The 25,789-nt window shown below is 48.8% G+C and overlaps 10 protein-coding genes across 10 annotated transcripts; 3 read left to right on the forward strand and 7 right to left on the reverse strand.

The window, feature by feature from the left end:
• Window positions 1-167: 167 nt before the first annotated feature.
• admB (uncharacterized protein) lies at window positions 168-2,604 on the forward strand (the record flags this gene model as incomplete). The annotated part of the gene is made up of 2 exons (XM_057164269.1): window positions 168-228; window positions 281-2,604. 2 exons carry the CDS (start codon window positions 168-170, stop codon window positions 2,602-2,604), a joined length of 2,385 nt encoding a protein of 794 aa, XP_057022950.1.
• Window positions 2,605-3,303: 699 nt separating this feature from the next.
• Window positions 3,304-4,308, reverse strand: cdc31 (putative cell division control protein Cdc31; the record flags this gene model as incomplete). The annotated part of the gene is made up of 2 exons (XM_057164270.1): window positions 3,304-3,792; window positions 4,033-4,308. The coding sequence occupies 2 exons, from the start codon at window positions 4,306-4,308 to the stop codon at window positions 3,304-3,306; spliced, it is 765 nt and encodes a 254-aa protein (XP_057022951.1).
• A 645-nt stretch (window positions 4,309-4,953) lies between these two features.
• N7466_004874 (uncharacterized protein) lies at window positions 4,954-5,661 on the reverse strand (the record flags this gene model as incomplete). Its single annotated transcript, XM_057164271.1, has 1 exon — window positions 4,954-5,661. One exon carries the CDS (start codon window positions 5,659-5,661, stop codon window positions 4,954-4,956), a length of 708 nt encoding a protein of 235 aa, XP_057022952.1.
• Window positions 5,662-6,469: 808 nt separating this feature from the next.
• Window positions 6,470-8,083, reverse strand: N7466_004875 (ssDNA-dependent ATPase MGS1; the record flags this gene model as incomplete). Its single annotated transcript, XM_057164272.1, has 1 exon — window positions 6,470-8,083. One exon carries the CDS (start codon window positions 8,081-8,083, stop codon window positions 6,470-6,472), a length of 1,614 nt encoding a protein of 537 aa, XP_057022953.1.
• A 548-nt stretch (window positions 8,084-8,631) lies between these two features.
• N7466_004876 (kynurenine--oxoglutarate transaminase) lies at window positions 8,632-10,411 on the forward strand (the record flags this gene model as incomplete). The annotated part of the gene is made up of 9 exons (XM_057164273.1): window positions 8,632-8,705; window positions 8,764-8,832; window positions 8,906-8,990; window positions 9,059-9,164; window positions 9,226-9,298; window positions 9,354-9,507; window positions 9,572-9,585; window positions 9,638-10,061; window positions 10,124-10,411. The coding sequence occupies 9 exons, from the start codon at window positions 8,632-8,634 to the stop codon at window positions 10,409-10,411; spliced, it is 1,287 nt and encodes a 428-aa protein (XP_057022954.1).
• A 719-nt stretch (window positions 10,412-11,130) lies between these two features.
• N7466_004877 (uncharacterized protein) lies at window positions 11,131-12,906 on the reverse strand (the record flags this gene model as incomplete). Its single annotated transcript, XM_057164274.1, has 1 exon — window positions 11,131-12,906. One exon carries the CDS (start codon window positions 12,904-12,906, stop codon window positions 11,131-11,133), a length of 1,776 nt encoding a protein of 591 aa, XP_057022955.1.
• Window positions 12,907-13,254: 348 nt separating this feature from the next.
• Window positions 13,255-13,659, reverse strand: N7466_004878 (uncharacterized protein; the record flags this gene model as incomplete). Its single annotated transcript, XM_057164275.1, has 1 exon — window positions 13,255-13,659. The coding sequence occupies one exon, from the start codon at window positions 13,657-13,659 to the stop codon at window positions 13,255-13,257; it is 405 nt and encodes a 134-aa protein (XP_057022956.1).
• Window positions 13,660-15,788: 2,129 nt separating this feature from the next.
• prm1 (pheromone-regulated protein PRM1) lies at window positions 15,789-17,990 on the forward strand (the record flags this gene model as incomplete). Its single annotated transcript, XM_057164276.1, has 1 exon — window positions 15,789-17,990. One exon carries the CDS (start codon window positions 15,789-15,791, stop codon window positions 17,988-17,990), a length of 2,202 nt encoding a protein of 733 aa, XP_057022957.1.
• An 820-nt stretch (window positions 17,991-18,810) lies between these two features.
• On the reverse strand, window positions 18,811-20,734 carry N7466_004880 (uncharacterized protein; the record flags this gene model as incomplete). Its single annotated transcript, XM_057164277.1, has 9 exons — window positions 18,811-18,894; window positions 18,955-19,070; window positions 19,132-19,159; window positions 19,224-19,421; window positions 19,502-19,716; window positions 19,777-19,920; window positions 20,007-20,338; window positions 20,418-20,490; window positions 20,569-20,734. The coding sequence occupies 9 exons, from the start codon at window positions 20,732-20,734 to the stop codon at window positions 18,811-18,813; spliced, it is 1,356 nt and encodes a 451-aa protein (XP_057022958.1).
• A 656-nt stretch (window positions 20,735-21,390) lies between these two features.
• Window positions 21,391-25,644, reverse strand: N7466_004881 (putative xanthine dehydrogenase HxA; the record flags this gene model as incomplete). Its single annotated transcript, XM_057164278.1, has 4 exons — window positions 21,391-23,074; window positions 23,133-25,090; window positions 25,146-25,349; window positions 25,414-25,644. 4 exons carry the CDS (start codon window positions 25,642-25,644, stop codon window positions 21,391-21,393), a joined length of 4,077 nt encoding a protein of 1,358 aa, XP_057022959.1.
• Between the last annotated feature and the right edge of the window lie 145 nt (window positions 25,645-25,789).

Raw genomic sequence — 25,789 nt, forward strand, 5'->3', positions numbered from 1 at the left:
AACCCCTTGGACCTACTCGTCTATGGTTCTGCAATTCCTTTCGTTTCAAATCAACGCCGGTGGAGATTAGTGGACCCTCAGCGACCCTGCGTTTCCCCCCATGATAGCCGAAGACCCTTGAAACTCTATCAGCGAGACCCTGATTCCTCTGTTTTGCTCATCCAGCAATGAGGTTTCTCAGCGTATGGTCAATTCTGGGCGTAGTTTCGCTGATTTCGCCCGCCACAGGTAAGATTTCCTGTCTAAATTTACGATCTCCCACACTGACAATTCCTCTTAGCGCGATCTCAAGCCTCAGAAGCGATCCGCCAGGTCACGCCGATCGATAACGCCGTCATCAACACCCCTGCACACCAAATAGACCACCTTTCACACTTCGATCTCACCCTCGAATTACACCACGACGGAACCCGCATAAAGCTAGAGCTAGAGCCAAATCATGATATTCTTGCCGACGATGCGTTCGTTCAATATATTGATGCCGACGGATCATTGACAGACGGCGAGCCCATCCATCGACATGAGCACAAGGTCTTCCGCGGTCGCGCGCTTGTAGGCTCAGGGAAAGGCCGATGGACGCCTTCGGGCTGGGCTAGGGTCACGGTCCGGAGAGATGGGCTGGACCCATTATTCGAGGGCGCGTTCAGCATTGGACAAGATAAACACCACATCGAGCTCCAGTCGACCTATTCCTCCAAGAAGCGGCCAATCGATGCGAACGTTGAACGGAGAGACCAAGATTACATGATCGTATACCGCGACTCCGACATGATTCGATTGCAGCCGGAGCACCCAGACCTCAGGCGGTCTTTGTCCACATCGTCTGGCTGTGGAGCTGATAAATTGCGCTACAACACTGACTTGGTTAATTCCATGTTTCCCTATGGGACCGGAGAGGACGAGGCTAAATGGGGAGTTACATCGTTAAATTCCTTGTTTGGTCTGAGCAAACGGCAGTCTGACGTGGGTGGAATCTCAGGAAATACGGGCGGCGTCAACCTGGCGTCAACCATTGGAGACACATCTGGCTGCCCGAGCACGAAAAAAGTGGCTTTAATCGGAGTAGCTACAGACTGTAAGATGACTGACTTCTTCTCTGATAACACCACCGTCACTGCTATGGCCGCTGCGAAAGACTATGTGATCAACATTGTGAATACTGCGTCCAGTCTCTACGAAGAGTCGTTCAACGTCTCCATTGGTCTACGCAATTTGACCATCAACAAGGAGGCATGTCCTACATCAGATAATGCTGCCACCCCTTGGAATGTTGATTGTCCAAGCGGCAATATCACCTGGAGACTTAATGAGTTTTCAAAATGGCGAGCAGACAATCAGGATGACAACGCTTACTGGACTCTCATGACTGGCTGTCCCACTGACTCCGAAGTTGGCGTCTCCTGGATGGGTCAATTATGTACCTCCGACTTGACCAGTGATGGATCTAGCTCCGTCAGTGGAGCCAATGTCGTGGTAGGCAACGCAGGCAGCACTTGGCAAATCTTCTCTCACGAAAGTGGCCATACATTTGGAGCCGTCCATGACTGTGACTCCGATACATGCGCTCAAGGCCTAGAGGATTCGTCCCAATGTTGTCCATTGACATCATCAACCTGCAATGCAGACGCAAAATATATCATGAATCCCTACGCATCGTCAAGCATGACGACTTTCTCCGAGTGCACGATCGGCAACATCTGCTCAGCCATTGGGCGCAACAGCATCAAGTCAACCTGTCTGACCGATAATCGCGGCGTCGTAACAATCACTGGCAGCCAATGCGGAAACGGTATTGTCGAAGCAGGCGAGGAATGCGATTGCGGCGGCACAGCAGCCTGCGGCGATAATGCCTGTTGCGACGCCACAACCTGCAAGTTCAAGTCCGGAGCCATCTGCGATGACTCGAACGACAGCTGCTGCTCCAGCTGCCAGTACTCTTCAGCAAGCACAGTCTGTCGAGCCAGCACAGGCGTCTGTGATATCGCCGAAACCTGCACTGGCAACTCCAGTGCGTGTCCAAGCGATAAATACAAGAAAGATGGCTCCTCTTGCGGTTCATCGGGCCAGGGCCTTGCTTGCGCTAGTGGCCAGTGCACAAGTCGCGACTACCAATGCCGCTCGGTGATAGGTACCGTTCTCAGCAGCAATGATTCCTGGGCCTGCACAAACACCAATGCGCCATCTTGCATGATCGTGTGCGGTGCCCCATCAATCGCTGCACAGTACGGCTCCTCAACCTGTATCGAGATGAACCAGAACTATCTCGACGGCACACCCTGTGACTCCGGTGGCTATTGCAGCAACGGTCAATGCAAGGGTTCTTCCGTTGGAGGCTGGGTAAAAGATCACAAGAACATTGTTATTGGCGTCTGCGTTGGCGTTGGCTGCTTGATTCTTCTTGCCTTGCTCTACTGTGTCACCAGTTGGTGTCGTGGAGCCAGTGCCCGACGACGCATGGCCAAGGGCCCTCCGCCGCAATACTATGGTCCGCCACCTGGAATGCCTCCGCCGGGGATGCGTGGCCCTCCCCCTTCAGAACAGTGGGGTGGGTATCCTGGTGGTTACCATCAAAATGTCCCACCACCCCGCGCGCAATATGGATAATTGCATGGCTTCTTGATGTTCAAATTTTCTCGTGGGTTTAATCTCACAGGCTTTACCATTTCTTATTATATTTTTTATTGTTTGCATTCTGGATGGGTTTCACTTCATGATTAGTTTATATGTTAGGGGGTGTTGGTGCTGATTAAGGTCGGTGGGGATTGACTCATTGAGTATACGACTCTGGCTCTTCCATGTCAATTGCTCACTGGAGGTATCGGACTTCCGACCACGGCCATACTTGTCTGATTGGAGTATAGTAATGAAAACTATACATGACATCAGACCCACTATGATCAGCTTCATCTCACTTTGCATGATTATCTCATACATTGTTCAGCTAGCAAGCTAGCGACCCTAATCCCGAGGTCACGATGCACCCCATGTCTCAACACAACCAATTTTCAGCTGCCCATTTCCCCAAATTCTTGCTATGGCAGAAAAGTGAGACAAAGAGCGCTAGCGAGACTGAGAAATTATCATGAATTCGCCAAACAAGCTTTGAAGCATACAGGTGCAGTTACCAGTAGAGGTGATACTTGTCCATGGCTCTGGATACTAGAAAATGCAAACTTGACAATCGATGCCAGAATAACCAAATCGAAAATAAAACTAAACAAACACAAGAGCACAACTTAGACCCAACACCATCAAAACAAATGATAACCAATGCAATCAATATATCACAGCCAGCCGGATCAATCACTGCCAACAGATGCCGACAAAGGCCTCCCGAGTAACACCACCAACACCCTCAAGATCAAACTCCTCAATCATGGCCCTAAGCTCCTCCTCCTCGAGACCCGTCTCTCCCAACTCCCGCGCAACACGTCTCAAGTCCTCCAGATCAATGAAGCCCTTCTGGCCATCATCAAACAGCTCGAACGCGCGTAAGATCTCGTCGCGTGGATCCCGCTCAAGGATCTTCAGCGCTGTTACGGCCTGGAATGAAGAGAGGGGCATGAGGAGATTGGAGGGGTGTTGCGGGTTTCCGCCCTTGGAAACCTGGCTGCCCGGTGCATTGGGGTTATTCTGTCCTTGTTGTTGTTGGACTTGTGGGCGCGGGACGCCGTAGGTTGTAAGGAGGGAGATGAGTTCTTGTTTTGTGAGTGTGAAGCCTAGCGCGCGGAAAGCGACGCGGAGTTCATGGTAGTCTAGGTGGCGATCGCGATCGAGATCGAAGAGGGTAAACTGTGATTTGAAGCGGCGTTAGCTGTGCCCTTGTCCGCATCTTCTTTTTTTCTCTTTCTGTTGTGGTTTTGTTTATCTTGCTTGTTAATGGATGACGCAGGCGAGAAATTCTCCCAGCTGCGATCCTCATACCCGCTTCGAGAAGAAGGATACAGTGGATTGCGGGCGCATTATGTGTATTGAACAGAAGGTAGGATAATACAATGGGCAAGTGTAATAGAGGGCGTGTGTTGATCTTACAGCTTCATTAATCTCTTCACGCTGCTCCTCGGTCAATCGGCTCAACGGATTCGCATCCTGCGCGGGTCCGTGGCTTTGTGCGGCCGGGGCATTCGTAGCCTGTTGGCTTTGCTTGGGGCCTTCGGGGGCTCCAAAATCAGCTGGGGCAGTGGCGCCTAATCCACGATGCCGGGTGAACGACGAGGCACTGAAGGGCATGGCGTTGGCGTTGACGGAGCGGTCCGGGATTTTGGTGCCCGCGTACGAGCGTGACGCGAACGGTTGGCCGGAGGCCATGATGGGTGGTGGGTTGGGCACGATAGGGAATGTCGTGCAATGTTTGAGCTTGGGTTTGTCGGGTTGGGAGATGGGTTGATCGGCGGGTGGAGTAGTGTTTTGGCGGTGGAGAGGATTCTTTTGGACGCGCTGGCACGCGGAATGCGGGAACGTGGAGACGTACTCGGACTCTTTTTTACAGTATTTCTTTACCACAAGTTCCTCGGTTTCGTTCTCTTTTTCGAGAATCTATCCAATACTTTCAAGTAGAAAAGAAGTTTTTGAGCGATCAGGAAATAAAAATAATTGTCCAAACACCCCTCAGAGGTGATAGCTAGAACATACTATAATAAACAAGAGCAAACATGTACAATGGAAAGCAGTAAACAAACAGTAAGCTCGCAAACTCTGGTATCGCGTTGTTGACGTATGCGAGAAGCTTGCACAATGCCATTGTCTGATGATAGTATGTTAACCAGAACAATAATGATAGGTGATTGCAACGAGAGTAATCTTCAATAGAGGCTCCGACAGGCTACCCCCAGCTTCAGCTGATAGCCTTATGCCCTCAGACAATACGAGTGGTTCTTCATGCAGATGTATTTCCCAAACCCAGTACTTCAAAAACGAGCTCAAACTGTCCAGCATGTGAGTACAGTACAGTGGTTACCTGTCCGTCCTTCCCTGTCGGCTAGAATTCTGAATAAAGCCAGGATCACAATAAGTCCCGTCAATAGAGTCTGTGAGCTCCCATGGACAAGGTTGCAAAATCTCGAGAAGTTCGTCTTGGTGCGGGTTTGGTGACGGAACAGGGTCGGAAGAATTTGGTTGCGAGTCTGTTTGGCCTTTACGAACGCACTTGCGATCGTGTGCAAGGCAAGGTGGACAGGGAGTCGAGGGTCCGCATTTTTTCTTACTTCGGTGGCAGGCAAGACATGCGCCACCGTATTCTTTCAGGTGTCGAATGTCTTCCTTTTGCTTATCCAATTCTGTTCGAGAGCGAAATCGCTTTTCCCGATAACCAAGGGGATTTGTTGGGTCTTCAATGACGAAATCATATCCCAGCGTTGGTGACGCGCGTCTATTGATGAAGGATGATGACCGGTCGTGAGAGGTGAGGGGGGTGCTTGGAGGATCTGTAGTCAAGGGAGCTGTCCGTTCTGTCGTCATGTCTGCCGCGTGTTGATAATTGTCATGATGTTCATTGGTGGCATTTGGTTGGATTAAAGACTGGAAAGGCTGCTCATCCAAATTGCTACCTTGGAGTGAATCATCGAGAAGAGTGACCGTCTCATATGCATTTGATTGTTCTCCGGGGTGGGTAAAATCGGACCTTGACCTGCATGAAGTTTGATGTTCAACTTGGTGTTCCATTTTGTGTTCGATTTGGCGTTGAACTTGGTGTTGAATTTGCCAGGCTGCTGAAAGCTGCGTCGATATTACCAGAGAGCGTTGGCCGGGCTATGAGCACCCAGGTCAGTCAAGATTAACAATGACAAGTTTTTCCTGCGGCTCTATGATCGGGGAAGATCATGGAAAAAAAAACCCCGACCTACAGAATGAACAATATTTTGGGGGATCATCCCATCGGGAGCCGGATAATACCCCACGGTTGGAGCATGAGCAGACTCCGGTACTCCACCATGGTGCGCCATGGTACGTGAATGTGGGGGATACTTAAAGAACGGAAATAAAGGTTGTCAAGTGCGCGCAAGCATAAAAAAGAAAATACGAGCGGGTGGGCTTCTGGTAAAGATCTGGAGGTTTGAGATATAAATCACAGGCCACCAATGCAAGCTGACAGCAAGAAGGAAAAACAGATGTAAGGGAGTCATGGAGAAGATCACAGCTGCTCAAAATTCAGAGCCGACCGTTACAGTTCCCATACATGAGGCAGGAGCGAGGGATTATGTAACGGGGTGTGAGTTCGAGAGCCACTTCCTAATTTGGAATCACTTCGATCTCTGTAGGTCAAGCTCTAGCCGTGGACATGTGATTTTTTTTTCTCACTGATCAAGGTCTAGATCCAGTCGCTGGAGCGCAACCCACGGGCCACTTTCACTGAATTTTGCGGCATTGACGATTCAGATGCTAGGAAAGTTTGTCGGCGGGTAGAGGCCATGGGTAGGTATGTTGTTGCAAGGCCTGGAGCTTCCACCTGCATGCTGAAACTTTCCAACACTCAGTTGCCCCTGCGCCTGGTACTGTACAAATCGGGGTCTCGCTGTGCACCAAGATCTAAGTCCTCCAGGAAGGTACGATCAAGGATCTCCTCGGGTAGGTACTCTTGTTCAACCTTGCCGTCCAAGTAGTTTGGATTGTACTTATACTCTTTACCGTAGCCAAGCTCCTTCATCAACTTGGTTGGTGCATTTCGAAGATGAATAGGGATGGGCAGTCCAGCAACGCCAGGCTCATTCAGAGCAGCATATGCGTTATTCAGTCCGCGATATGCCCTGGTACTCTTTTTGGATAATGCCATGGCGACAGTCGCATGTGCCAGATTAATTCTGGCTTCGGGAAGGCCGACCTTTTCAACAGCAGAATGGGTAGAAATTGCCAAAGTGAGCATACTGTTGTCTGCTAGTCCAATATCTTCAGAGGCCACAACAATTAATCGTCGGGCAATGTACAAAGGGTCTTCGCCGGACTGGATCATGCGGGCGAGGTAGTAAAGGGCGGCATCTGGATCACTACCACGAAGAGACTTGTGAAAAGCCGAAATGGTATCATAATGTTGATCACCTGCGCGATCATACACAAGAGTTTTGGTCAAAGACTGCTTTAGATCGTCTGTGGTGATCCCCGGTCGTTTTGATAGGTCCATTGCCAATTCCAAGAGATTGAGTGAAGTTCGAGCATCGCCATCGGCAAATTTGGCCAGGTATTGGATTAAGTGATCATCAACCAGCTCTGATGGGTTGTAGTTGGGACCCTCTACCCTCAATGCACGTTGAAGAATAGAGACGATGTCCTCATCAGTGAGCTTTGCCAATGTGAACGTTCTGCATCTGGAGAGCAAGGCATTTTGAACTTTGAAAGACGGATTCTCGGTGGTGGCACCAATCAGAGTCACTTGACCGCTCTCCACAGGACCAAGGAACACATCCTGTTGCGATTTCGAGAATCGATGAATCTCATCACAGAAAATGATGGTTTTTCTGCCTGTGAGGCCAAGCTCACTGCGGGCCTCGGAGAATATCTTTTTACACTCCGCGACTCCACTGCTAGTACTGTTGATTTCCACAAACCGACTACCCACCATAGATGAAATGACGCGAGCAATGGTCGTTTTGCCTGTTCCCGCACTTCCCCAGAGAATCATGCTCGGAACTCGGTCTTGTTCGATAAGACCACGAAGCACCCCCGAAGGACCGACAAGTTCCTGCCCGCATACCTCTTCGAGATTTTTGGGTCGCATCCGCTCTGCAAGCGGGGCTGCTCTGTGGAAAGCATTCACTTTTGGACGTTTCGCCTGCGGCTCAGTCGGAAGTCCATTGGGTTGATTCGCACCATTGTCTCGGGTTGGAGTGTCTTGCGTGAATGATCGCTTACCATTCGCGGGACGGGGCGTCGGCACACTGGCACGGGATGGTGACTCTTTCGGCAAATTGGCCTGGGAGGTAGATTTGCGGGCGGAGGATGGTTGGAATATGCTCGGGACGGCTTTTTGGGAGGCGGATAGCTCGACGGGCGAGGAAGACGGTTCTTCAATGAAGCTCAGGCAGCCGGAATCGAGATGATCGTTAATCTTTAACTGTGGGACAGATTTTTGACAGATAGGACAAGAAACCATGACTGCAAATTTTCGGCAATCATGAATAGAGGAGTTCACTCAACACGAAAGCTCCATTTGTTGAAATGCGGAGACGCGTCGCGATAAGGCCGCTGAGGTAATCGCTTATCGAAACTCCGCTTGGTGCCTTGGTGCCTGAGTCTTATAACATCATTGCGCGTGTTGGAGTAGAAAAGTTAGGCAAAGCCTTTGAATTTATTACTTGTCTAATGATTATAGTGCGTTAAAAACACCCAAAAAAGGAATTATATAGCTCTGTGGCCAGTCTGTTTGTTAATGACTTTGTATCGTCGGGTGTTCCGATAAGTTTTATACTCCGAGAAGATGTCACCGAAGCCGGAACGCGGAGCACGCCATTGGCCATTGGCGCGTGGTGACTCCCACTCCGCAAGTACCACACTTTATTACTGACCCTGACAGCCCACCTTCCCCTCATGCTTGTTGGTCGCGCCTCTCGGTTTCCTCCTCTTGTCCGGCCTTACATCTCCCTCCCACTGTTTCGCCCTTCAAGCCTAACTCTACCCCGCCCTACCTTCGGCGCAAGAACAATGTCGTCAACAGCTCCGCGGCCAGATCCCTTTCGCCCCGCAAAGCGAGTAGCGGGGCAACGACAAGATGTCTGGTATGAACCTATAAAGGCTAACTATGTTGGAATGGGTTTTTTAACCTTGAGTCTATAGGTCTATTGTCAATGAAGCAGCAGCTGCCTCGCCCGTTCAGCCGATCGTCAACATGGGCCAGGGGTTTTTGTGAGTGTCAACATTTTGTCAGCTGGTTCATCACCTCAATTGACAAGCACTAACTGTATATGTCTCTGTACAGTGGTTACAACCCCCCGAAGTTTGCGATTGATGCTGCGAAGGAGGCGCTTGACCGGGTGGAATGCAATCAATACTCTCCGACCAAGGTACGTAGGCGTGACTACTAGGAAAGATTCATGATCACGATCCAGGATTTTTCGCTCACAGCGCATAGGGTCGCCCTCGTCTCAAGCAAGCCCTTGCCGATGCCTATTCACCTTTCTTTGGTCGGACCTTGAACCCTGAGACCGAAGTATCGATCACAACTGGAGCCAACGAGGGTGAGATTCATTGCTGGAAAGAACACAGGGTAGAAAGGCTGACGAGACTTCACCAAACCAGGAATGTTGAGCGCCTTCATGGGCTTTATTGAAGCCGGTGATGAGGTCATTGTTTTTGAACCATTCTTCGACCAGTGAGTTTGGAGTATTGGATTTGGTGTCGCGCAATATACTGAATGTCTTGTGTAGGTACATTAGCAATATTGAGATGCCCGGTGGCGTTATTCGCTATGTCCCACTCCATCCTCCCAAGGATGGTGCTACCAGAACATCCCCAGCCTCTGAATGGACCATCGATTTCGAGGAGCTTGAAAGCGCCATGAACCCCAAGACTAAGATGATTGTCAGTGGCCTCTCTCCCGGAATAGAAGAAGGGCAATTACCATGCTAACACATTCTCTTCATAGGTTCTCAACTCACCGTAAGAACCTGAACTGTGTTCTAATTCGATACTAGTAGCTAACCATATCCAGTCACAACCCTGTTGGCAAGGTGTTCTCTCGAGAGGAGCTTGAGCGCATCGGTGCTCTCTGCGTGAAGCACAACCTGATTATCCTCTCTGATGAAGTCTACGATCGCCTCTTCTATGTCCCCTTCACCAGAATTGCAACTCTCTCACCTGAGCTATATGAACGCACCTTAACCGTGGGCTCTGCCGGCAAAGCATTCTATGCTACAGGCTGGCGTGTAGGCTATCTCATTGGACCAGAGCATTTGATCAAGTATGTGGCTGGTGCGCACACCCGTATCTGCTACAGCAGTGTCTCCCCTCTCCAGGAGGCCGCTGCTGTCGCTTTTGAGCAGGCCGATAAGGTGGGATTCTGGGATGAGAGTCGAAAAGATATGAAACAGAAAATGGAACGCTTCTGTCAAGTCTTTGACGAGTTGGGCATTCCAGTACGTATACTTACTTTTTCCATGCTCACTTTCTGCCAACCTTTTTCTAATATGGTGATTAGTACTCGGATCCGGAAGGCGGATACTTTGTCTTGGCAAATATGTCTTCTGTCAAACTCCCCGCTGATTATCCATTCCCACCGCATGTTGCCAGCCGTCCCCGTGATTTCAAACTTTGTTGGTTCTTGATTCACGAGGTTGGTGTTGCCGCGATCCCACCTACGGAGTTCTACACTGATGCCAATACACACATCGCTGAGGACTACCTCCGCTTTGCGGTCTGCAAGAATGATGATGTTCTTGAGAGTGCAAAGGAAAGACTTCGTGGCCTGAAGAAGTACATTCAGTGAAAATAAGGGCTTCTGTATCGCAATTCCTCAAACTAGACCAGTAGCAATAAACAGCTAAAATTGACACTGGAGATGGACAATCTATTAATTATCTGAAATCACGCCTGTCAGTGTTTAAGATGGTGCTGCAGCATCAATATCACTTATAGGATATTGGTTTTCTACAATTCTACACCCTACTAGGGTCTTACGTTTATCTTGCTATCTTGTTATAGAAGTTAAGGGGGGGAAAGCAAAAAAGAGAAAGAAAGTGACAAGAAAAAGCACGCCAAGGAATTTCAACCTCGCTCAAAGTACTCACGAACATTAAGATGACTTCTTACCCGCTTCAAACGCATAAAGGGTGGGGGGGCTAGTAGGTTATTATCCCCCTCACCGTCTGAGTGGGCCAAGAGGGGACCGGGCTATCAACTTCAAACGTAACATGCAGTCAACAAAGGCCTTTGAGTCGCCACTCCTTCACCATCAAACACATGCAGTAGAATTCACCATCATCATAAGACATAAAAAAGGCACGTCCCCACAGAAAAAAGGTCAAGTCATAGGAAACCATCATCATAAAACATACAAAAAGCACAAACCCACAGAAAAAGGGTCATAAGAAACTATCATAGTAAAACATACAAAAAGCATATCCATACAGAAAAAGGGTCAAGTCATAGGGAACCATCATCACCACGCGTACCACTCCCACTCAAGTAGTAGTATCAATCAGGTCTTCACCCAATTGTTTCTTTTTCGTACCCACGGGGGCCAAGGCGCACGTACTCAATTTCCATGGGCCCGGTTCCCACCCCATCCCAGCCTTCTCCTCGGCGGAAGGGTCGCCGGTCCATCGGAGCAACCCAACCATTGTAGCCTACGCCAACGATTCGATCATCAACACTGTGGCAGGTAGGATGAGTGAATCGGTTTGCCCGGAGAATCCAATACTGGGCCTCCATCCACTGGCACAGGCGCTCGTATCCCCGTCCGGCTCCGTTGTCAAAAGATGAAAATTGGGTTTCCCTTTCAATAAGACAAACTGGGTCTCGGCAGAAAGCCTCGGGGTAGCCAGTCCACTCGGTCATGCACGCATGCCGTTCGCAATCCGAAAACTCGACGTTGAACTCCCGGAAGAACTGATCATAGAGAGCATTCTCCAAGGCCTCTGTCCACTGGCCGCAAGAGCGGAAGTTGTCACGTATCATTCTGTACGTGAAGTTCACCAAGCCAGGAACTTGGAAGGATGCAAAGAGGCATACAGCAAGACAGCGGCGGAAGATGTCTCTATCATTCGCGTTGTCAAACCGAATTCTGTGGCTAATAGTTGGCTGGCACCGGGTCGTGTAATGACCCGATGCGACTCCCGCCTTCTGCGCCACTTGTAGATCGGTGAAGACAAAGTAATCACCTTCGTTCTGGCCAGTACTGAACCACATGGCCTGGCGATGACGTTCAGGAGAGCTCCAACTGTCGATGAAGGGGATCATAGGAGGACCGTCAAATAGCTCCTTGGGGAATGAACTTTTCTTGACGGGGGTTGCGAAGGTTCGTTCACCACAGACAGACCAGTGCTGCTTGACGTCCTCTCGCAGGTGCTCCTTGGAGCAGTATCTAGTGGTTGAGAATGGTCCACAAGCAGGACAGATACTAACTAGGGAGTCCCATGCGGCGCATCGTTTGTCGCAGTCCAGCTTGGAGCACTGGACACCGTGGGAGCTGAGATCCTCCCCAAAGTCGGGGATTTTAGGTTTCACAGATTTGCCGAGGTCAGTCGAGGTAACAATGAGCTGACAGGTCGGCTTTTTCTTGGCCTCGCTGGGAGCTTTGTCGTTGTTTTCACCGTTAGGAGCCTTGTTATTTTCAGTAGTACCGTTGGGCGCCTTGCGGTATCCAGCGCGGCCAGCTGCCGTAGCGTTAATGTTGCTAGGCATATTGCCCGGATGATACGCAGAGGAGGATTGACTTGCGGCGGCGGTAGCGTCAACTGGAAGCAAGGCCTGGTAGCTCTGTGTCTTGTGTGGATCGAAAATTTTCATAGACGTGTCGCTATTGATGTCGATCGAGGGGGTCGCAGGTCTCGGTGGGGTCCGGACACGTTGTTTGTGGGAGGGAAAGTTGTTTGGGGAACAACACGTTACTTCAGAGGCGGTTGAGGATGTTGGGGATTGTTGTTCCGTGGGAGATTCCGGAATTGTAGCTGAGTCTGAATAACACCGCCTTTTCACCTCAGTCCATTGATCACTCTTCCTTGGTATATGCGCACTGCTAGATCGTCCCTGTGTACTGCTAGGTTGTTCTTGTGCACTGCTAGGCTGTTCTTGCGCACTGCTAGGTTGTTCTTGCGCACTGCTAGGTTCTTCTTGCGCACTGCTTGATTGTTTCTGCGCGCTGCTTAAAAATCTCTGCGCACTGCTTGATTGTGACATAGTTTTCCGAAGCTTGAAGCGCTCCCTGTACCGCCTCTTCTTCTCTATTGAACGACGGACACTAGCTTCAGTTCGTGGACGCATTTGCCCTCTGAAAATAACTTCGGAGCCGCCGAGCTGACTGTCCAGTTCAATACCAGATTCACTCTCCACGGGCCGGCGCGGGCTAACAGGCACTATTATAAGGTTAGAAAGTATTCACAGTATATCTTCCTGGTGTGTCTATTCAAAGAACACAATAAAATATATACATGTGATGTAGTGCATCATGCCAGTGGGTATAATAATGCGGGTGTAGTGAACATTTGAATGGGCCGTTATAGCAATTGATGGCCGACATCTGGAATATACATATAGCATAGTGAGATGCGCCGGTGAAGGATTTTCCGAAATGGCATGGGGGGACAATAGCATCAGCCAACATTCGGATATCTAGTACGTACCACTTCTCCCACTCTCTGGTGTATAATAGATATCACTACCAGAAGAGCTAGGTGCAGACGATGCAGGCAGTGCCACCTTATCCTCAAGTGCCAACGCATGAGGCGAAATGGTTGAGGTGGAGCTAGTGAGGCCTTGAGCGGACGACTCAGCAGGATCAGGCACATGAGTGTCTTTGGAAATCTCTCGGCTTGCGTGGTCATCTTCTTGTTTAAGAAGCTCTCGCATAGCCTTCTTCCTGATTTTCTTCTTCCTATTTTTGATCGTCGACTTACTCAGGCCGGTGGTATCGTCAAGCGCCCCTGCCTTCCCCTCTTCTATTACCAGGCTAGGAGGCACTGGTATCTGGGGGCTAGGCTCCGCTGGCGGCTGATTCGCTTTGTCTTCCGGCTTCATTGTATCAACACAAACGATTTTGCTGTCTTTGCTAGCTTGACGCGTCAAAAGTTAGCACGTGGATTGCTCGAATGGTTGAAATAACATACAAGATTCAAAGATGATGTTGGAATCGATTATGTGATGGATTTGATACCCAGTATCTGGCAAGAAGTAAAGGGAGAGACAAGAGGGAAGGAATTCAGAACAGATACTTTGCATCAAGGTTGGATTATCAAAGTGGAATAATATTTGAAGATCTGAGTAGCTCCAGCGCGTGGCCAGCGCGTGAGCACGTGTCCAGCTAGCCCTCCAGCGCTAGCGAGATGTATTCTTTTTCATTTAGATTACTCCAGATGTCTGGTTCTATTCATTGATAAGCCTCTATCGTAACCTCTTTTGAGCATTTCTCAAGTGATCCTAAAGCTCTAGAGGTTATAATTCAGGCTGGTGACAATCTCTAATAGTATTAGGACGGGTTAGATATTCAATGTTTTCTTTTCCTTCATCACCATCAACGTAACTTGTAAACTGCAACTTCAATCGTCCAAGGAAGTCTTCCAAGGGTTCCATCGTATATAATTTCGCAAGCCCAGCTTGAGTCAAAGTGCCCCGTGGACCTTCAGCCAAGTAAGTCAATGATTCTTCAATTAATGTTGGGGGCCTTCCCGAGGTCTCTGAGCACTAGTGCCAACAGGGCTTGAAAGACTCCCGATGTCCACACTTGGCGTGGATTGGAACTTTGAATACAACCTGAAAAAGACAACGACTTAAAATTTGAAGACAGGCCCCTAGCAATCATCAACATCCGAAAGCGACTGGGCAAGCCTGAATGATTTTCTTGTCTCGAATACAGCCAACACCAGTCACTCGACTCAGGAGCGGACAGCAATATTGAGACTCGGGACTTGTGCAAATATACTTTCTGAGATATCCAAGCATAGATGAATACTTAAAACAATCGATATCAATTGACATCAGTTCAAAGAACAAGAGTTTTCAACATAGAATAAGGCCGCACCAATTTCCTCGTGGTCTGCATGTGGCTAGTTGAACTCAGAAAGTAGGGTAGAATAGTCCACGTGATGCCATTCCAAGCCAGGCACGTGACTGGACTTTAAAGTATTCACGTGACTCTGAAGTCGCGAGTAATGCTGAGTCATCTCACTCGCATGATGGACACATCTTTCCACTTGATGGAATTCATATGTTCAATGTTCGAACATTCAAATGTTGAACGGATTCCCCTCAGCAATTCCAAAAGTTGCTTCTGTTCGGAAATTGTACCATTCAATAGTAGGCAATACGCGCCCAATCATCCGTTCGATACTAACATACTGTCAAAATCCGATGGTACTATGGGTGTAGTAGCGACTATCGAGTAACTGCCTAGCTGCCAGCAACAGGGCTGCCGAGAGCATGATCGGATCCGGGATCTCAACCAGAGTTGCTTCTGCCTATTCATGGGCATGATTCCAGCCACATTGTTTTGCTGTACTCCGTAAGCAGCTCTATTGTTCGAGGTCTGGTGCCAGAAGAAGAAATGATTGGCTGAGAGCGGCGGGCGCTAAGCGCCCAGGCTATATTTGGACCCGCCAGTGTTATTTTCAACCACAGGAGTCATCTACGCGCTTTGTGTTAGATGAAACAAACCCAAACATTCCAAGTTGCTATATTCATACTTCTCTTTGTTTTCATAAGCCCGTGACTCAATCCTGAATGGCTGTCTCAGGAGTTCTAAACAGGTCGCTACTAGCACTTGCTTCAGATGTGGGCGGCTTCTTTGTCAGAGAAAGTCGGGCATTGTGTAGATCGCGTTAGCGCCACGATGGTCAATGAAAAGGATATTCTTCAGGTTTCTATTGAACTGCCGCTATATCTACTTATCCATGCACTTTGTCTCTTGTCTTCTTCCCTTCTTCCCTTCTTGTCTTGCCTTCCCGTTTGGATATCTCTCCACATCAATAACTCATCGCTGGTCGATACACAACATGCGTACTGAACAAGTCCTCTAATATTGTCTTTCAGTCATATTTTCTCTTTGTTGACCTCAATCCTGCGCGTGCCATTTTGCGATCCTCGAACTATTTACCTTCCTCTGCTCAACAACAATACCTTTTCCCCGCAACTCCAGCCACACCGCTACCACAATGGTGTTCGGAAAGTCGACACGATCAATATTTCCTTTACTACCACCATACGGGGCACACAACCCAGTAGATGGGCGGATTATCCCATCTCATCCAGATGGCCTCACACCATATCTCGGCTTAAGGGCCCGACTGTCGCAGGTTTGGATCAATCGCTGGACGATCTTGATCTTGCTTGTGCTTGTTCGACTCTTGTTAGCAATCGGCAGCATACGCAGCGATATGGCGAGTGCCAAACGCGAAGCCCTTTCTGCCTGTACCTCTGTTGAATCCATGGGTAGTGCTATGGCGTCGATGCCATATTACCTCGCCGGGGGAGTTAATGAGATGGTGGCTGCCGGTGTCACGGATGCAGTGAGTGGGTTGAACACCATGCTCGACTTGGCTCTCACTGCCGCCGAAGAGATCATAATCTTCGTTCTTAAAATGATGTACCAGACCTACCTCTGTCTGATCACCTTGGCTGTTCGAGGCGTGGTGGAAGTGGCAACGGTGCTGATCGAGGATGTTGTGGACGGACTGAACGCAACGATCAAGGCCGCGGAGGCTGATATAACAAGTGTCGTCAAAACCTTTGAAAGCGCTTTGGATGACGTGATCGACGTTATCAACGACCTAGGCGCTTCGGTCCCCACCTTAAATCTCAACAGTTCTCTCGCTGAGTTGAACAGCTGGTCTATTCCTTCATCTGTCGACACGAGTATCAGCAAGCTCAACAACTCAATCCCCAGCTTTACTACCATAGAGAATTTCACTGAGACAGTCATCAAGACGCCCTTTGAGGATGTCAAGAAACTACTCAACAGTTCCTTGGGTAGCTACACTTTCGACAGCTCTGTGCTTTCTGTCCCCGCGAAGAAATCTTTGACATTTTGTGACAACAGCGACGGAATAAATAGCTTCTTCGATGGGGTCACCGACATTGCCATTCTTGCTAGGAAGATATTTATCATCGTCTGCATCATCGCGGCTGTCTTGGCCTGTATCCCCTCCGCGTACCAAGAAATTCGGCGTTGGCGTCACATGAAGGAGCGTGCACAACTTGTCCGCAAGGAAGCTCATGATCCTATGGACGTAGTTTACATTGTCTCCCGACCATACACTGCAGCTGCCGGTATCAAAGCAGCAAGCCGATTTAGCAACAGTCGGCGGCAAATCATCGTCCGGTGGACTGTTGCATATGCAACCTCTCTGCCAGCGCTCTTTGTTCTCGCCCTCGGCCTCGCCTCCCTGTTGGCCTGTCTGTTTCAATGGATTATTTTACATGAGATCTCGAAGGAAGTACCAGCTCTTAGTGCTGAAGTTGGGGAGTACGCCGAAAAGGTGGTATCGGCTTTACAAAATGCCTCAACTGAGTGGGCGGACACTGCGAACAACTACATCACCAACTTCGATACGGAGGTAAATACTGATGTTCTGGGATGGGTCAACACAACCACAACAGCCGTTAACTCTACCCTGAACGTCTTCGTGGACAAGGTGACTGTGGTCCTCAACGATACATTTGGAGACACAGTCCTCAAGGATGCAATCGAAGATGTATTCAACTGTCTGATTGGTCTGAAAATTGCAAGTTTCGAAAAGGGTTTAACTTGGGTCTCTGACAACGCCCACATTAGCATTCCGCTATTCCCCACCGACGTCTTCTCCAAGGGCGCAAATGCAAGCATCACAAACGGCACTTCTGATGATAGCTTCCTCTCTGACGCGGGCGATGAAACTTCCAACAAAATAACCGAGGTTGTCGACGATGCGATCGCCGCACTTCAGGCTGCTCTCCGTCAAGAAACTATTATCGCTGCTGCTGTCTTTCTTGTCTGGGTTATTATCGTTATGTGTGGTGTATGTCGCGCAATGTTCTTATGGTGGGGCCACGATCGTACCCGTGGTGATGGAGGTGGTCATGCCCTTGACCCAGTACCTAACAACCCGCCACCACCACCACCTGATTCTCGTGGTTTCACTGACGTGCCTCTCACTTCTATGCCGAAGGCAGCCTCTGGGAGTGCGGCTCCGGCTCCAGCTCCCAGATATGAGGCTCGTGCAGCGAGTGCTGTAGCCATACAGGCTGATCCGTTTCATGATGCTCACGCCTTCCCCGACGAGAAACATGGATTTGCTGGTCAGAGAACGGCTTTGCAGGTTGACTCTGCGGCAGCGTTGAGGCACAGCAATTGTGTGGAGTATGATGTCAAGGGGTGAAAGAGAATTATTGCATTTATAGCTCGGGGTGCCTTATTCTTCAATGTTCTTTCGGCATACAAACTTTTAAGGCCAAGCATGTATAGGAGTTGTGGTTTCAAGCCCTTTATCGGGTCTTTCTTTTGTTCCTGGGGGTTTCAATTGTCCTACTTTAGCGTTGACTTAGATTAAATAAAATATTACTGCAATTGATACCGGCCGACTAGGATTTTTGAAATACTAAAAGATTACTGCAATGGTACGGTATTTTATCAAATACGGGAGGTAATCTACATTTTACGCGGAAAGTTTTAGTCACGGTCTTAAAATTACGGTAGACCGTAGCACTACGGGATTTGAAAACACATGGGTATTTGTTTTAGTTAATTCTATCAAATGTACTATTCAAGTTCCTTGTGGGTATTTTAAATCCAAGGGTATTTCTTACAAATATTCCAAAGTTTTGCACATGTGTGGTGTCAACTGGTTTCCTTGCTACCAGGTAGCAGGTACTACTAGGCTATTCGTTGCCTTATGTTACCAGGTATCTCGGCTTCCACCTTAGCCGTTGACGGCCCACTACCTAAGCTGTAATCAAAACTTCCAAGGTTTCTGATCACGCCGCTTGTGGATGTTCAATGTTCCTTCTTTATCTTACTCAACCTCGATATTAATAGATTAAATCCATGGATAATGACTCTAGAGCCATTATCGTCGTGGTAATGCATTCAAGTATTCTACATGTAAGTCGCTATAAACATCTATCATCTATGCGGCGAAAAATATGTGCCAAAAGTTTTTTTACATCCTATATCGTGTTGCAGGTAGGTGGCTCTGGAGCTTACGCGTCATTAGCACACGACCAGCTAGAGCCGCTAGTATCGTTGTGAATAGTGACGCCGGAAACCCAAAGACCCAATGCGCACTGCGAAAAAGAGTCAGTAATTGGTATGCAACACCAGCGTGTTACGGGATTTGGACTCACGATAGCCAAGGCACAGCCAAAGACACCAACATTGAGTATGGTCAGGCATGTCTTCTTCCAGTTCTTGAAGTACTGACCCTTATTCATGTGGAACCAGAAGACGGCAGGGAGACCAACTGCGAATGACATTAGCTTTGGAAAAATTGCAAAGGGGAGATGGTTTTTTTGAAAACATACAGCTGAACCAACTGCCGAATAGTGCACTCTGTAAAGGAAAAGATTATCATTAGCCAGGGAGCTTATTCAAGGCGATAGATCACAATACGCACGATAAGACTCAGAAGGTCGTTGAATACAGGGATTGACTCCGCAACTACCCAGGCAATGGCCCACGTTCCGAAACAAAGAGCAACCCAGGTTCCGATGGAAAGGAAGCTGCGCTTGTGCATCTCGTCGGAGCCACGGAAAATGCGGACGTAAATGTACTTGCATGCGACGTGGCCCAAAACAACACCGGAAAGAATAGTCTTGATTAAGTTAGCACATGTGCATATGTGAACACAAAGCAAAAGAGGATTGCTATTCGGAGATAGCGGGTTCGACTCACAGTGGGGATAGCAAGACCCCATGCAATCTTGGCCATCAAGGGATTCAGAGACGAGATAGCAGGTGACTCAACATCAGGTCCAATGTAGCGGTAAATAAGCAGAGCGCTGACGAGGTAGAGAATGGTGTCAATAATCTGGAGCATTGCAAGAGATTTGTTGAAAGTCCGAGGATCCTCAGTCTCGGACATGAAGCCGAAGTATGCGACGTGAGCGACTATATCGATGAGTTAGCCATCCTGCGCCGCAAGCCAAAATGTAACTTTTGATAACTTACGGTAGGCGAAAATAATGTTGGTCACAGCCAAGAATCCCTCCTGGAAGCTAACATCTGTAGTGGCATGGATTTTGATGTGGCCCTTGCTCTCAACACCGGCGGCGACCATGGTCACAACAGTGGCCACAAAGACACTCAAAAAGGCTGTAAATGGTTAGTTCAAATTCCGTTTGGCCTGACCGGGGATTGTGAGAAAGCCACAGTGGACGATCGCGTAAGACTGAACATACAAACAACGGACATGACGTAGACTTTGTCCATAGTACGGGGCAAGGCTCCGAGGAAACAGATGATCAGACCGACGACACCGAAGACCAAGGTGCAAGTGCCGTGGTTTGTGAGAACATTCATCAAGATGTTAAAGGTGAGAATGTTACTCGCCATGAGGAAAATCAGGAGCAGCAGCTGGCCAATTCCCAGCAACTCACGGCCAAAGCGGCCCATCAAGAGCTCGCCGGCATCACCCATACTGTGAATGTGAGGGTGGCGGAGCTTAAATTGTCCAATTTCATAGCCAGTGTACCAAGACAGGGCAGAAATGAAGATAATCATGACAGCAGCACTATCTGAATGTTAGCTATGGTTGCCCATATACGTAGGGAAAGCATGAGTCATGTAGACATCAGCTATGTATCACATACGGTCCCATTCCAAGCGTGGCCACAGCAGAAGGCAGCGACAGAATACCCACAGAGACATTCTCAGCAATCATGACTAGATGATCAGTTAGTATACATAAATATGCAAGATATCAACATATCAACATATGAATCAGCGGAAATTTGAACTCACGCATGCCGCAGTGCCACCATTTCATAGTCCGATACTTGACCTCAGCAGTCTCTTCATTGCCAAAGGGTTCCAAATCCTTTGCATCGAATGGCTTATCCTCATCCTCAGGGAAGGGACCGCCAATCACACGCTTCCCCTCGACATCATAATTCTCTTCATCACTCATGACGGGCAAAAATTGAAGATCGGACTTTTTTCCGGATATAGAAGCTTATCTGAAGATCGAATCCCGGAAGAATCAAAAGCCCGAATCGCAGCAATTGAATGGAACTATGCCAACATTGAAGTCAGAGGATTCTTTTCAAGAAATGTATTTCTTACCCCAGTTCAAAGCCAAGAAAAAATTCTGAATGCGCTCCGGGGGAAAAAGTACGGTGGAGCCATTCATATTTTTTTTCGCCGCTTGTTACTGGGCTGTGGAGTGTGACGATCGTCGGCTTTCCGAACCCGGCCATTCTTGCGGTTCGGAGTTTGCCGAGCTTCTCGGGAAACTTTCCATCGGGATCGATTGGGATGTTTTTGTGATGCTTTAACTTGATCCGTTCATTCTATTGGTCTTTGGAAATTAGCCAGATAGGTTATTTTTGTATGGGGGAAAATGTGTATCTACTTCTTTTGAATTTCTTCGGCTTAAATCGTAGCAGAACTCGAAACGGAAAACAAGACACGTCGCCGCGGGAAAGCCTCAATAGGAATACAAACAATCATCAATTTTTCCATTCAAAATGTTCTCTTCAAAAGCCCAAATACTTCAACTTATGTATATGTATTGTCGTACATGTCATGAATCGTCAAGAAAAGACCATCAACCTTGTAATTTCACTAGATAGCAACAAAGAAGCTCTGCTCGCCTTCCTTGGGTTGAACCCGAGCGCGCTCAACAATTGGATCAGCGCAGCTAATCCGGATTCGCTCAGGCGTAGCAGGACTCCGCAAGCTCAACACTTCCTTGACACCCCACTGCGCCCGTGCTGCCTTCAAGGCGTCACGGATAGCAAAGAAAACAGCACTACCCATGAAAAGTGGTGGCTCGCCAATACCACGCGAACGCTGGATCGTGCGCAGATTCTCCCATTCAACGTCCTTGAGCAGGCTAACATTAAAGATTTGAGGAATGTCCCGGAATCCAGGAATCTTGTAATTGCCAGGTCCACGGGTGAATATCTGTCCGGAGGCGCGATGCCAAAGACTTTCTTCGGTGGTGAAGAGACCCTGGCCCTGGACATAAGCGCCCTCGATTTGACCGTAATCAATGGACGGGTTAATTGTACGGCCGACGTCCATCTTGATGTCAGCCCGCAGAGGAGTCCAATCACCGGTTAGGGTGTCAATTTGGACCTCAGCAGCGGTGACACCTTGTGTGAAGTAAAAGAACATTTGTCCAGAGTTTTCACCCCAAACATAGCCGATGTCTGGAGTCCGATAGTATCCTTGCGCGGAAAGATTAACACGGTCAAAATATGCGGTATGTGCAAGCTCCTTCATTGTCGCATTGGGCATCTTCTCACGATATGGCTTTAACCGCTCATTGAGCTGCTCGCAAGCATTGAATATAGCGTAGCCGTTGAGATCAGAGCTGGCCGACGCGGCAGTTGATGAGGTATTGGGAACTGTGTTAGTAGCTGTCTCGGAGATGAAGACGCTTTCCTGGGGAACTTGAAGAGCCTCGGCAGCGATCATGACCATCTTCGTGTGAAGTCCTTGTCCCATTTCGACACCACCGTGTGCCACAAGAACGCTGCCATCGTGGTAGATGTGTACCAAGGCACCTGCCTGGTTCAGGAACAAGGCTGTGAAGGAGATACCGAACTTTGTTGGTACAATAGCCATCCCACGTTTGGACCATTTGTGCTCTTTGTTGTATTTTGTCACTGCCTCTCGTCGCTCGTTGTACTTGCTCTCTTCCAAAACCTGGTTATACATCAAAGGAATGTGCCAGTCCTTGAGTGGTTGGTGGAAGTGTGTGGTTTCGTCAGGCTGGTACATGTTCAGAGCGCGAAGATCTTCCGCTGGGATATTCAGATGATCTGCAATCTCTGAAATGTAACATTCAGCGAAGAAGAGGCCCTGTGGGCCACCAAACCCACGGAACGCAGTGTTTGAGACGGTGTTCGTCTTACAGATCCTACCACGCACATTGACGTTGGGAATTTTGTAAACACCATCAATGTGTGACAAACTTCGTTCAACAACAGCACCAGAAAGATCCTGGGTGTGGCCGCCATTGGCATACACATCCGCGTCAAGGGCCAAGAGCTTTCCTTCTTTCGTAACACCCACCTTCCATTTACACATGAAAGGGTGGCGTTGACCTGAAGTCAAGATGTCTTCATCTCTGTTAAGCATACAACGAACCGGTCGCTTCAGCTTTGCGGCAGCAGTAGCACAGATTCCAGCTAGCTGGATAGAACGTGTTTCTTTGCCACCAAATCCACCTCCAAGACGCTTCACGCGAGAGACTATCTTGTTCGCGGCCACACCTGTGACTTGAGCGATGTAGGTTTGCCTAAAATAGCAGTTAGTATCATAATATGTGAGAGATGAAACAATCAGCAGTCACTTACGTCTCAGTTGGGTTCTGCGTGCCACTCCATACTTCCATTTCACCATCTTCGGGCTTCCAAACACAGAGACATGCTTGAGTCTCAAGATAAAAGTGCTCTTGGCCACCCATTCGTGAAACGCCTTCAAAGACATGATCGGCTTGTTTGAAGGCCTCTTCGGTATCACCGCATTTGATGTATCGGGAATGCTCAAAGAAAGATTCGGCCTCAATTGCCTCCTCGATGGTAAGGATGACAGGCAAATCCTCATATACTACCTTGACGGCGCGCATGCCTGCCTCCGCGATCTTGGCGCTGGTGGCAAGGATTACACCAATCGGTTGGCCGGCCGTATTCACTTTGTCAACGGCAAAGAACTGCTCGTCAGAAACAGGCGCACCCCACCAGTTAGCTTCAGGACTGGGTAAATCTCTATGGTCGACATAATCAACGACACCAGGGATGTCCAATGCCGCAGCATAATCCACACTGATGATCTTGGCATGAGCCTTGGTGGATAGTACCATGCAACCAAACAATTCATTGTGTTGCACCGGGATATCATCAGTGTATTGTGCCTCTCCAGTGGCCTGTTTTAGTGCTGAGACATGGGGAGTAGCCTTGCCGAGGATCTTTTGCTGGTACTTCACAGATGCCTCGTGGTCTTTTTCTCCCGTGGAAATGGCTCGTTCAATCTCCGCAATCACGTCAGGGTCAAGGTCAGATGACTTCACTTCAAGGCTGGATAGAATGTCATGATAGAATCGATAAAAGAAACCCATTGCTAGTGATTTTCGGTAAGTTGCCATGCCACCAGGGACTCCAAAAGGTAGATCAAAATCAGCTTCCAAGGCACACATCACAGCTTCCAGCGTTGCAGGATCGGTGAATTTCTTGCCGATCAAAGCAGTCTCGGCATTCTTCGCAGATACAGTCAACGCCGCCATACCGCCAAAGATGAGGTTGCAACTAGTCACATCGTTGTTCTCAGATAGTGATACACGCTGCGCAGATGTGACAATAGCAATATCATCATCCTTCCGCTTTGCTTGCTTGTAGGCGCGGAAATATTCGCCCTTTGCCGCAGCGACAGGAATTCGAAGGCTGGAAATGATGGCGTCCTGAGCGAGAGCTGTTTTGCGGTAGCCCAAAAAGAATTCGGTCATGGGGATTTCGGTCTCTCCTAAAAGTGATTTGGCGACAAGAGTTGTATTTGTTGCAACGAGACACGGATTCAAGTCGGCGATGGGCGATGCGGTGGCCAGGTTGCCAGCTGGGGATGCCACATTTCGAATCTGTCGTCCAGCAAAATAATGCAATTGTTTTTTAATCGCTTTGAAGGGCTGTGCTCGAACAGCCCCATAACGCTTAACCGCCTCGTCGCAGACTGACTCCAAGTCGGTCAACGATATGTTGGCTCCAATTTCAAGGTGGTCATCGTGGAAGGCAAACTGCTTTAGCTCGGGAATATCGCCTACATAAACCGAGGCAGCGTAGTTCATAGCCTTGAATTTGATCTCAATCTGGGTCTCCGTGCTTCCGCCAATCAATTTGGCTTCTGGGTGTACACCCTTGATTTGCAACAGCTGTTCGACTGTCACTGGCCTATACCACTTCTTTTTCTTATTGCCAAATACGAGTGGTCGGAACTCGTGTTTCCTCAATGCCGATGGGAAGATCAGTTCTGTATCCGGGTTATAGGCCTTGAAGTCAGGCGCAGGGAACGTCGGCTCATCCTTCGCGTCTTCATTTACTGGGGGTGCGCCTTTGCAACAACCACCGCCCCCACCATTCTTGTCCATGCAGCAGCCAGAGCCTCCATTTGCACTTGCTTTGCCACAGTTATTTCGAGAGTTAAAACTCTGAGCGGCGTCAAGAATAGGTCGGTAACCGGTACAGCGACAAAGATTCCCATCGAATGCTTCTTCGACTGCATGTTCATCGGGGGTGGGGTCATTTCGCAGCAAGGCATATAGGCTCTTCACGCCATTAGTATGATGCATATTTTTGATGTTCAGGCACCTGGTCACTTACCATGATAATCCCTGGAGTACAGAAACCACACTGACTCCCATTCGCGACAGCGATCCTCTGTTGAACTGCGTGGGGGTTGTTCACATTTCCAATTCCTTCAATGGTTATGACGTGTTTTCCATCGATGCTGACCAGCGGGGCAATGCAAGCATTGACGGAAGCGTGATATATTTTCCCCGTGGTTGGGTTGATATGCGAAACCACCTAATACCAGCCAACGTATGTTTTAGCAAGCATTCAGACCTTGATTGGATTATCAAACACATACCACCGTGCAAGCACCGCAGCCCCCCTCGGCACAGCCAAGCTTGGTTCCTGTCAGTCCGATACCTCTCAGGTATTCCAGCAGGGTCACTTCCGGGTTGACAGTGTCGACGGCAACCTTGGTGCCGTTAAGATAGAATCGGATGGTATCATCCCATTCCTCGGTCAACTGGGCCAGTGAGGTCACCTTCTCGACCGCCACCTCAGAATCCTCCTCCAATATACCGGGCGCCATTGCGACAAAGAAGGTATTATGAAGAATGGCAGGGTACAGCAATAAACTCAGGCCACGTCAGTGTTCAAGTGTTCATGCTGGTACGCTCTATATATGTGAGAAAACCGCAAAGACCTTCCTAAAGCTCGATGGCAAGGTCCGAAAG

This window comes from Penicillium verhagenii (assembly GCF_028828195.1).
Source record: "Penicillium verhagenii strain IBT 33310 chromosome Unknown utg000005l_segment0_segment0, whole genome shotgun sequence".
In the NCBI taxonomy this organism is placed as follows: domain Eukaryota; kingdom Fungi; phylum Ascomycota; class Eurotiomycetes; order Eurotiales; family Aspergillaceae; genus Penicillium; species Penicillium verhagenii.